The sequence below is a fragment of the Hemitrygon akajei genome, chromosome 14 (assembly GCF_048418815.1).
Source record: "Hemitrygon akajei chromosome 14, sHemAka1.3, whole genome shotgun sequence".
Lineage (NCBI taxonomy): Eukaryota > Metazoa > Chordata > Chondrichthyes > Myliobatiformes > Dasyatidae > Hemitrygon > Hemitrygon akajei.
In genome coordinates, this window is record NC_133137.1 from 69,939,381 (window position 1) to 69,951,498 (window position 12,118).

General features: G+C 39.9%; 1 protein-coding gene across 4 annotated transcripts in view; it reads left to right on the forward strand.

Annotated features, from left to right (window-relative positions):
- The window catches only part of slc26a4 (solute carrier family 26 member 4), a 71,608-nt gene that overhangs the window by 22,444 nt on the left and 37,046 nt on the right, over positions 1-12,118 (forward strand). For all 4 annotated transcript variants that reach the window (XM_073066333.1, XM_073066330.1, XM_073066331.1 and 1 more), the window contains exons 4-6: positions 397-507; positions 11,204-11,388; positions 11,486-11,650. In XM_073066333.1, coding sequence (XP_072922434.1) covers positions 397-507; positions 11,204-11,388; positions 11,486-11,650 — 461 coding nt within the window. The remainder of the gene's footprint in view (positions 1-396; positions 508-11,203; positions 11,389-11,485; positions 11,651-12,118) is intronic.

Here is a 12,118-nt window from a genome sequence, read left to right on the forward strand (position 1 = left end):
AATCTGTTACGAAAGAGATTTGTAGATATCATTGGATTGATCATTACCAATAGAAAACTAACTGTGTTCTACTTTGTTCTTTAGTCATATGATGTTTTCTACTAGTCATTGATAAGTTTTAGTATAAAGTGAGGGCAAAATTAAGCAAATTGAACTGTTGCATAAACATTAATTGAGATCTGTTTGCATTCTGGAATCAAATTTCACGACAAGATATTAATATAACTATCCATTAACATTTTCACAACAGAAGAATATATCGGCCTTAAACATTTGATCTCAAAGAGACAAGTTCTTGATGGGAACTATTTTCTTACTTGCTTTGTATATGTTGCTACATATCAAGTTGAAACAATGAAAAGTGTTATTACAACACATCATTTTTTGAATTTTCAGGTCTGGCTTTTGCTCTACTGGCAGAAGTCCCTGTTGGCTATGGTTTGTACTCTGCTTTCTTCCCCATTTTACCATATTTCTTCTTGGGGACCTCAAAACACTTAGCTGTGGGTGAGTATACCCTTAGAGTTTTTGAGTTCTTTTATTGTTGTTCGTTCCCTTTTACCATCGGGTGAGAGTTTTTTTTTTGATGCCTCGGCATGAGAGCCAAGCCTACAGGTTTTAAAATAATCACCCCTGCAATTACAGTAACATTAAATGATACAAGGACAGTAAATGAAAAAAAAAAGAAAGGCTAAGAGTGGAATAAGAGAAAAGAACTAATCTGAAAGAGTTGTAGAAGAAAACCTACTGAGTACCATCTCAGTGCAAATGGGGCTAGTGGAGTAAATTACCATCATTGATGCCTGTATTCTAAACTAGATTTCAGAGTTTGATGCAATTTTAAACGAGGTAGTGTGTTCAAATACAGAACTGTTAAATAAATGGAGATGTGCTGTAAGTGCAGTATTTGGGGAAACAGCAAGGGTACTTTAACAGCAAGACCCAACAGTAATTATCTTCTTCTTGAGGAATGGCAACTTGTTGAATTACAATCAGTGCGTACGGGTCAATAGACCAATTTGGGCATAGTTGAAGTTTTGAACTAGTAAAGTTTCCAGGGTTGGGAGAGGGTGGGTGGTTAATGTTGGTGACAAAGCATCAGTAGTTGTAAAAAGATTTGAGAAAGGTTGTTTTCAGTTTGTACAGCAGGCTAGTGAATTGAGTGGCGCAAGTAGAATGGATCAGAAACAACAATAGGGCATTATTGACTTGGTGAACGTTGATGCTATGAACCCATGAACACTACCTTGATATTTCTTTTTATCACATTATTTATTTATTTATTTGTGTAATTTGTAGTTTATACTTTACTGCTGCTGTGAAACAACCAATTTCCTGTGATAGTAAATTTGTTTCTGATTCCGCAAGCCAAGAGCACTGGGAATAAATTCAACATCTCCAGAAGTGTGGGGGTTTGTCAGCACCTGAATGGTACCGGGCGAAACTTTAAAGCTTAGCACAATATCCGGTGCTTTTGGGTGCAGCAAATGAAGCTTCTGTGGAGGAACTGGGCAGTAGGAGGCCCTGCAGGCATGTGGTTTATGAATGGTGAGAAGTCAGAAGTAGGTACAGAGATGAATGAAACTCTGACTTTAAGTTGCCATGTTCAGTTAATGAATCTTCAACTACCATTTGTTACCAGTTATCCTCCAATGTTCAGTCATTGACCAACAGACCATAGCCTCAGTTGTTGACCTGCACCACCTTTAACAATTGGATGTAAGTTAATTTGTTCCATTCCACTGTCCAGCATGCAGAAATTTTGTAGGCCTATAACACACTTGTTTCACAGACTGCACACCTTCCCAGATATTCAGCCATGACAGCCACATGACCTGAAGCGATTGCACAGTGCTTCCAGTTGCAATACTAGGTAGCAAAAACCTGAAGCAAGGTGGAGGATGACAGGTGCTGGGCACTATCAACCGTGAACGGTACTGAGGCTAAATCTCCTGGTAATGAGTGTCCTTTCACCTCCTCTTCATTTTCAACATCGCCAGGGCTTCCCAGTCTGGGGTCCTCAGACCCCTTGCTTAATGGTGTTGGTCCAAGGCATGACAAAAAGTTGGGAACTCCCTGCTATAAGGTCTTCAGACTTGCGGTTTGCAGATGGTGCGCTTCTTGCTTCCCCTTTGCCTCTGCATCATTACTTAACCCTTTGTAGCTTTCTCCTTCCGGGTAACCAAAGAAGTACAGAGTGTAGTCAGTGAAAGAATAGCAAGATTGCAGACTGTTTTTTTTTTTAAAAAAAAGGCTTTGTTCTGTAGCTTCACATTTGTAGGCACGTTGTTCAGAAGCTTTGCAAATTTAGAATATGGCAAAGGTTCTGGAACAGGATGTGGTTTGGCACCAAATGTGAGTGAGTTGCAGTCATGGTGAAGTACGTTGCAGGTGCCAGCTCATGTGTGTGTTCTACTGCAGAGGTTTCAGATTTGGGTTGCACCATGAGATGCAGCTGGGCTGTCATGGATAATCCCCTCCCCACATCTACACGAAACACTGTTGTAGCAAAGCAGCATCCATCATCAGGGCCCCCAGCACCCAGGACATGCCACCATCAGGAAGAAGGTACAGGAGCCTCAGGAATAACGCCACCAAGTTCAACAACAGTTATTGCCCCTTAACCATCAGGGTCTTGAACCAAAGAGGATAACTTCATTCAACTTCACTTGCTCATCATTAAAATGTTCCCATTACCAATGGACTTGCTTTCAATGGCTCTTCATCTCATTCTTTTCAATACTTATTACTTGCTTGATTATTTATTTATTTGCACAGTTTGTTGCCTTGTGCACACTGGTTGAACACCGAAGTTGGGCCATCTTTCATTGATTCTGTTAGGGTTATTATTCTATGGATTTATTAAGTATGCCTGCAAGACGATGACTTGTTTAAAATAAATCTGTGGGTCCATCTGAAAGCTCTTGATGTTCTTAACTGAATTAAAAGTGGCCTATTTGTTTTGTATCCACAGACAGTAGACCCTTGTGAACTAGGGAAAACTAGGGAAATCAGGTGAAGATTCTAAGAGATATAGCTATCATATTTTGGAGGTGACAGAAACATTTGAAATCCCTGGTAGTCATATCTGCATTGTGATGAACTACAGCTCAGTGCTGAGGGTGTGACCAGAATTAGCATTGCAAAGTTTGCAGCCCTTGGGTTTCTCCAACTGCAGCAAGGTTCTTGCACACTCCAGGTGAGCTCTGAACTAAGCTGAACATTGATAGATTGTTTCATGGACTCTGTGGTTTGATATTTTATATTCTGTGTTTATCACTTTTTCTGCTGTTGGTACGATTTGTTATTTTTTTGAGTGTGTTAGGGTTTGATGTTTTCTTTGAATGGATTCACTGGTGTTGCTTTGTTTCATGGCTGTCTGTGGGAAGAAGAATCTTAGGTTTGTATACTGCATACAAACTTTGATCATGTTCTTTGAACTTTGAGAGCTGGTAGATATACACAGGGAATCAGTCAGTTTGGGGAGTCAAAGGAGATTGACCAGGAATCTTCTGCTAAAGTCGTGGCTCGTTTAATTAATGTTGATCTGGGGTCCAAATGCTGTTGAATGATTGTGAAAGCCTTAAAAATGGTGAATTTTTTTTTGGAGCATTGGTTTTCAAAATGACAATGCTGATGTCAAGGCAGGACTGCAATCTAATAGTACAGTCTTCCTACAGTACACAATAGATATTTGCTGCATGTTTAAATGTCTCATGTTAGTTATGATGTGATTTTCCACAAGAATACCTATTACCTTGGATATAGTTTGGACCAAAGTTGGGAAGTCATAATTGCAGAAAATACTATTTGTGGCAAAATTTATAGGCTTCCTAATATTGGTTGTTAGACAGAATATAAGCTAGGAATTAAGTGTTCCTTCAAGAGAAATTCAGTCATCCTGTGACATTTAATGTAGAGAGAATAAGCAAAGTTTACAGTTATAATATGGAGGTAGGATGCCTTAAAGAGGGCTTTCTTGATCAGAATGCAGAGAAATCAACATAGAAACAGACTGTATGTTATAAATCTAAATTGTGAGACAAAGTTAATTAAATCTTTTTATGAAAGATCCTTTGGAGAGGAATGACATAATTAGAATTTTATGGTGAATTTGAATAATTTAATTACATTGAAAGCTAGGATCTTAATTCTGAACAAATCAGTTTTGTAGGTATGAGGAGCAATAGACTGAGATAAGTTGGGAAGCAATTTAAATGAGCATCTAGCTGATTAACAGCGAATTCATAAAGTAGTTTTGCAATTATGGGTTCTCTCCAGCTTACAAATGCTCAACTTGTGCAAACCAGTACAGGTGAATGAGTGTTTAGGAGACTGGCATTATGGATTTGTTGGCTGCTGTAGGACTGCAGGCATCTTCTGTCGTGTGGAAATTTGGTTTGTTGTTGCAGTTCTGACTGAACTTCCCAGGTTATGTAAGGTTGCAGTAATGGAACCCTGCTGTAACTTAGGGACAAGCTGTAATTTGCATTCCTTTTAATGATTCAAAATTTATTAGGGGAAAACTGATCCAGCTGTAGCTGATGAGATAATCTGAAGGTTGCAGTAATCCAAGGGAAAGGCTCAGAAGTTTCCAGACCAGGGGAAGAATTTGAAAATTCAATAAATGACAAACAAATTGGGAGGGAGGAAAAAAATAAAGATGAAGGTAGAAGAGGAAGAAAATGAACACCAGTTGTTAAAAAAGCCTCTCTAGGCTTGTAACAAGGATACCATTAAGTGGAATAAGTAGTTTCCTGATTGAAAGGGCAGGAAAGATTAAACACTGAATTGTGAATGTGGCAGAAATTCTAAAAAAATCATTTGTAATTCTTAATGCTTGAAGATGCAAAAAAAAATCATTCCAGATGTAGTATAGAAGATGAGACATTTAAACATGCAACAAATGTAGACGAAAACAGAACAAATAGTTTATTTTTTTAAAAAAGGTGTATTAGCAGAGATACACTCCTGGACGAATCAGTGGAACTAGAAGAGCTGACAGATCTCATGGATCCAATGACTTCAAATGTTTGGCTATAGGGAAGATGATGGTGTTGCATTTGATTTTCCAGAAATGGATGCCAGCGAAAGAGAGATGCAAGCCAGTCATTGAAGAATAAGATTAAGTCGGTATGTTAAACTAACAGCAGCATTACAAGTGCCGGCACCTTGTGTTTGAAAGGTCAATAGATTAGAAATGTGTAAACTTATTAGGCAGTGTAAATAAAGATTAAATAGATTTCTTAAACTTCTCATTTGAGTTTTTTGAGATTGCAAACTCGCAGGAAGATGAAGCAGAATCCAATGTATTTAGATTCCTTAGACCACACGTCATTCCATTAAAAATAGGGCAATGTAACATTGCATGAGGTTTTATTTAAACACGTAAGATATAAAGATATGGAATAAATGCGCTATATTTGTATCAGCAAGCCGTTACCTGTAATGTGTAGCAAGGGTTACTCTCTGGATTAACTGTATACAAACTATATTAACTTGAATGCAAAAACTAAATGATATAAATTTGATGGCCTTGTGGATGGAAAAATTAAACCCTGAAAAGACTGCAGAGGATATTTAGGAGTTGAATGTGTTTGAGTCTGTTGGATAGAAAATAAAATGGGAAACCTGTACTCATTGGCGACTTAATAAGGTACAACACTGTACCTATTCAATTGGCCACAGGAGTGGAACCCAGAGAGGTTTTCTGCTCCTGTAGGCCACCTTCCTCAAGGTTTGATCTGTTGTGCATTCAGATATGCTCTTATGCACACCACTGTTGTAACATATGGTTATTTGAGTTACTGTCACCTTCCTGTCAGCTTGGACCAGTCTGGCCATTCTCCTTGGACTTCTCTCATTAACAAGGCTTTTGCACCCCACTGGACTGCTGTTCACTTGATCTTTAGTTTTTGTGCACCATTCTCTGTCAACTCTAGAGCAGGGTCAGCAACCTTTTTGCCTCTGTGGGCCGGATTGCGTATTAATGAGCGGATGGTGGGCCAGATAAAAGCCATAAAAAACTTGAAATATTGGAATTATCCATTTAAATACATCTAGTTATGTTTTGCCTCAAATTAATGAATAACGCATGCTAGAAAATCATTTGTGCTTAACTAAGGATGCCAATTAGTAATCAAAGAACTCAGTTTAGTTGCAATTTATTTCAATCAAGGCATCTTTTGAATCTATTAAAAGGGACACAAAGAATCTTTAAACTTAAAACATATGAACATAATGCATTGAAAGGTGGTAAATATAATCAAAAAAAGATAATTTCAATGCAAACAGTCGATAAATCAATGTGAAACTCGATGCTGCTTGTTGCTTGAAAGCTTCTCAATATTGAGTGTCAGACTTGTTGATGCCAAGAGCAAGATATTATCCGGATGGGCATCAGTCAATCTTGTTCTCAAATGTTTCTTGGTGTGCGTCATTTTTGAAAATAATTGCTCACACGGATAAGTGCTGCCAAAATATGACGCCATCTTTTTTGCATGGTTCACTAAGTTAGGATACTTCCCACTTGGATGAATATATTTTCTATAGAAGTCAAGCACTGACACACCTTCAGAATGAAATTTCCATCTCAATATGTCGTCACACTGCATCTCAATCAATTCCATCTGAAAAATTTCTGATGCACTGGTTCATACCAGTGTTTGGTTTGGAACAAAATAGAACCTGGGGCCAGTGCAACAAGACGCCATGCATGTCCATCAGTGTGGTCGCGTGAAACACTCAGAATAAGGAAAAATCACTCGCAGGCTGGATAAGCATAGTATCCCAATATTTGCCCGTGGGCCGGTCAAAATACCTTCGTGAGCCGGATCTGGCCCACGGGCTGTAGGTTGCCTACCCCTGCTCTAGAGTGTTGTGTGTGAAAATCTCAGGAGATCAGTAGTTGCTGAGATACTCCAACTACCCTGTCTGGCATCAGCAGACATTCCATGGTCAAAGTCACTTAGATTACATTTCTTCCACATTCTGATTTTTGGTCTGAACAGCAATCGAACCTCTTGACTATGTCTGCATGATTTTATGTGTTGAGTTGCTGCCATATGATTGGCTGATTAGATATTTGCATTAATGAGTAAGTGTGCATAATAAAGTGGCAACTGAGTACATATTTTCTTTGGTAGAAAAGATACAAAACAGGGACCTCTGGGAGCCTTGGTATTCAGACACTGGAGTATCAATGTTCATACATCACAAGATTAATGAGCAAGTATAACAAGAAGTTTAGAGGTCAAATGCTGTGGAGAAGTTCCATAAGTAATTGGAGAATAACAGTAAATGATCCTGATCAGTTTTGCACTGCCACTGGGTGAGCTCAGACATAGAATATTGTTTTTTTTTGTAGATTGGCTAAGTCACAGGAAGTACTGGAGGTACCTGTATAATGGATTCAAGACTCATTTATTTCTCATGTACATCAAGCGTACAGTGAAATGCATCATTTGTATTAACAACCAACATGCCTGAGAGTATGCTGGGGGCAGCCTGCAAATGTTGTCACGCATTCCCACGCCAACATAGCACGTCCACAATGCTTAGCAGAACAGCACAACACAACGAGCAACAAAACAACGACAGCAAAACAAGTCCCTGTTCCACTCTCCCACCCACGCATCCTAGCCCAGTCTGTATTCTTTGGTCTCTAGTCTCTAGTCTCCAGCAGACCGGATTCAGATACAAACGTTGATCCTTCAACTACCCCAATGAGATATTCACAAACTTGAGCCCCAGGCATGGGTCTCAACGTTTGGGCTTCTGATCCTGGTCATCAACCTAGGACTTGCCAATTTCCAAGTTCTGGACCTGACAATTATCAGACCTTGCTCCTCTTGTTCCACAGAACTCCAAATTTAGACTCTGGCCTGTCCTCTAATTCCCCCACATTCCTGTCCCTAAAACCCTAACCTGACCTTTGCCTCCCCTTTCTGCCCCTTAAACCCCCCCCTCCACACCAAAAAGAAATACTTTTTTAAAAAAACACTAAACCCTGCAATCTCAATGGAGGTCAAAGCTCAGTGCCATCTTGCTTTCCTCCTTGGTGCTACAGTGGATTTTTTCATAATTTGCAGATGGCACAAAACTTGGAGATAAACGAATTACATGGAAGATATTAATCAGTTTCAAGGAGGTATGGATGGAGAGATGACCAATGAAATTTAATGGTCATTATTATGAGCTCGTGCATTTTGGTAGGAGGATTGAGAAAAGATGACCAATAAGAGGGCATAACTTTAAAAGAAGCAGAGAGTGATCTGATGGATACGTGGTTTGGTAAAAGTGGCAAAGCAAGTGGAGAGCATGGTTGAGAAGGTAGCTGTAATCCTGGGCTTTATTAATAGAGGCACATCTCAAGACCAAGGAAGTCATGATAAATCTTTGTAAATAACACAGCCCTAGACTGTACCATTGTGTAAAATTCTGGCCACCATTCTTTGGAAAAGGTGTGCAGACTTTAGAGAGAGTGCAGCAAAGATTTGCGAATATAATTTTAGAGCTGAGTATTCTTTGAGGATAGTTGTAGAGCTGTGGTACTTCTTCCAAGAGCAGCTGAAATTCCAGTGTGATCTCAAACTTGTTTAAGATCATGAAGTTTTCAGAGAGTAGACAGCATGTTTTTCGTGTTCAAAGTAAATGTATTATCAAAATACATATACAGTATGTCACACTGAGATACACTTTCTTGTGGGCATTCACGGTAGAATAAAGAAATACAATAGAATTAATGAAAAGCTACACACACAGACTGACAAACAGCCAGTGTGCAAAAGATGACAATCTGTGCAAATAAAATGTAACAAATGATAATGAATAAATAATACTGAGAACATGAGTTGTAATGTCCTTGAAAGAGTCCATAGGTTGTGGAATCAGTTCAGTAAAGAGGTGAGTAACGTTATCCACGCTGGTTCAGGACCCTGATGGTGTGGGTCCCAAAGCTACTGTACCTCTTTCCTGATGGCAACAGCGAGAAGAGAGAGGGCCTGGATGGCGGGGTCTTTGATGATGGATGCTGCTTTCTTGTGGCAGTGCTCCTTGTAGATGTGCTCAGTGGTGGGGAGGGCTTTTCCTATGACCGAATGGATGATATCCACTACTCTTTGTTGGTTTTTCTGTTCAAAAGCATTGGTGTTTCCATACCAGGCCATGATAAAACCAGTCAGAATGCTCTCCTATGTGCGTCTATAGAAGTTTGTCAAAATTTTAGATGACTTGCTGAATCTTTGCAAACTTCTAAGAAAGTGGAGACACTGCTATGTCCACTTTGTAATGGCACAATGTGCTGCTCCCAGCACAGATCCACTGAAAAGGTAATGCCATGGAATTAAAGGTTAATGCCCCTCTCCCCCTCCAATCCCCTGATGAGGACTGGCACTTGGACTTCCAATTTCCTTTTCTGGTAGTCAAAAATCAGCTCTTCGGTTTTGTTGACATTGAATGAGAGGCTAATGTTGTGGCACGATTCAACCAAATTTTCAAATTCTCTTCCTATATGCCAATTCGTCGCCAGCTTGGATTCTGCTAACAGTGGTGTTGTTATCAAACTTATATATGGTATTAGGGCTGTGCTTAACATCACAATCATAAGTATAAAGTAACAGGGAAGAAGGATAAAACTTGTGGTCCACCTCTACTGATGGAGATAGTGAAGAAGATGCTGTTGCCAATCCAAACTGACTGGGGTTGGCATGGGAGGAAATGGAGGATCCAGTTGCACCAGGATGTATCGAAGCCTAGATCTTAGAGCTTATTCAAGCAACACACACCAAATGCCTGAGGAACTCAGCTGGCCAGACATCATCTATGGAAAAGGCCTGCGATCCTTCATCAGAATCCTCTGCCCAAAATGTTGACTGCTTACTCTTTTCCATAGGTGCTGCCTGACCTGCTGAGTTCCTCCAACATATGGAGTTGCTGGGGATTTCCACCATCTGCAGATTTTCTTTTAGTTCTTGGAGCTTATTGACTAGTTTTGAGGAAATGACGTTGTTGAATGCTGAGCTGTAGTTGGTGAAGAGCATCCTGATGTATGCATCTTCAGTGTCCGGGTGCTAATGAACTGAGGGAGAAGGGATGAGTGGCCAAAAGAAACAGATGTGACACGGAATAAAACATTTTTCACAGCAAGTCTGGAATATATTCCAATGTATTAGAGCAGCTGGAATGGGGGAACCAGTGCGGCATTCATAAGGGAGCTGGCTGAGTATCTGAAAGAAAAGGGCATGCAGGCGTTTTGGGAGTGGGGCTTGCTGGATTGCTTTTGGTTGAGCCAAGATAACTTGACAGGCTGAGTAGCTGCCTTCTTCCATGCTGAAGTTATTCTGTGACTATGATACCCAGGAGAGATGTATTTTACTTGAGGAAGTGGGACATAGGCAAAATATATGCCATGAGTTTCAGAAAATGAGAGGTAACCTCAGCAAAATGTACGTGATTCAATAGGTCAGACTCTAAAAAGATGTTTCCCCTGGTTCTAGACAATAGAACTGAGTAAATTGGTGTCCTAGAATAAGCAATCTTTTAGGACGAGAGTGGTAGGGGAATTTGGGCATTGATTACACTAAAGGCACATCAATAGATTGTTGTGTTCATGTGGATCAGGGGGATATAAGGGAAGTCTGAAGAAACTCAAGGCTGAATCATTTAATCCTTGTTTTTAAAACAAGTGGCCTCTGTGCACAGTATTTTCCACTTTGCAGATCATTTGTCGGAACTATTGTATTTGTGGGAATATAAATATTTAAATTTAGATTTGGATTTCAGTTGTCAATTTTAATACCTTCTCAGAATTATCTCAACTAAGTCTGTCTTCTTCCAGAGTGTGCTGGTACAGAGTGAAATAGTATCAAGTCTCTGTATACACCTGGTAATGGTTTCCTGTGTAAGACCAGAAACTGAAGTACTGTAGTGGTATTTGTATGAATGTAGAATGGTATTAAGTTGATATACCTCTTGTACCTGCTCTCACCAGTGGGAATTCCACATAAGTGAATTGTCCTAGACATGTTAGAGTGCACTTGGTACATGTGGGGCTTGCATCTGCATGACTTCCTTGCTCCAAGAAGGAATGAGAAAATTGTAAAGCTTAAGAGGAATGAGTTTGCTTGTCATGGGAATTTTCCAATTGAAAGCTCTAAGCCTACTGCATTCTGCTTTTGACACACATTCTCTTGACTTTACACAGGTCCATTCCCAATTACCAGCTTGATGATAGGGTCTTTGATTCTGCAGTTGGCACCTGATGAGAAGTTCATGATGTCAAGCAATATGACCGAATTCAGTAATGACACAAGTGTGGATATTGCTGCCAGGGATGCCCAGAGGGTTGTCATTGCTTCCACTGTCACTGTTCTTGCTGGCATCATACAGGTACTGCATTTTTAGTTGTTGATAATACTATTCTTCAACAACTGCAGCATGTCAGTTAAATTCCTTTTGGTGATAACAGTTGTTTCCTCAATTCTAGCTTGTGCTTGGGGTTCTGCAAGTTGGTTTCATTGTTCGGTACCTCTCCGTGCCCTTGGTGGGAGGATTTACAACTGCTGCTGCCTTCCATGTCTTTGTCTCCCAGTTGAAAATAGTTTTGAGTGTGCCGACACAGAGTTACATGGGAGTCCTCTCTGTCATATATGTGAGTATTTGCTTAAACCCATCTGAAGAATTTTTATGTAATGACATTTATAAATACAGAGGATTCCAGTTCATTGGGCCAAAAAGTACAGGTTCAAATTAAGTAGCTGCCTCAGGCAGCCAAAGTTTCATGGAAATAATTCAAAAGGTTTCTCAGAATGGAGGCCAGTGGCTAGTACTGTGTCAGAGGGGCCATGTTGGGACCCTTGTTATTGACAAATAAACTCTCCTTGGGCTTCCAACCGGGTACAGGTATAGATTTTTTAACCAACGTTTTGATAGTGACTCTGCCATCTTCATCAGGGATGATTGCTGGGCATGTCTAATCTGGTGGTGTATGCATACCACTGTCGTCTGTGTTTCCTGATTGATTGGATGAGGACAAACCAGCTTGCCCGCTGTCCCACCTTGTTAACTATCATATTACAGTTCTTACTTAGAGTGAGATCTTCGTCTTAGTTATAATTCT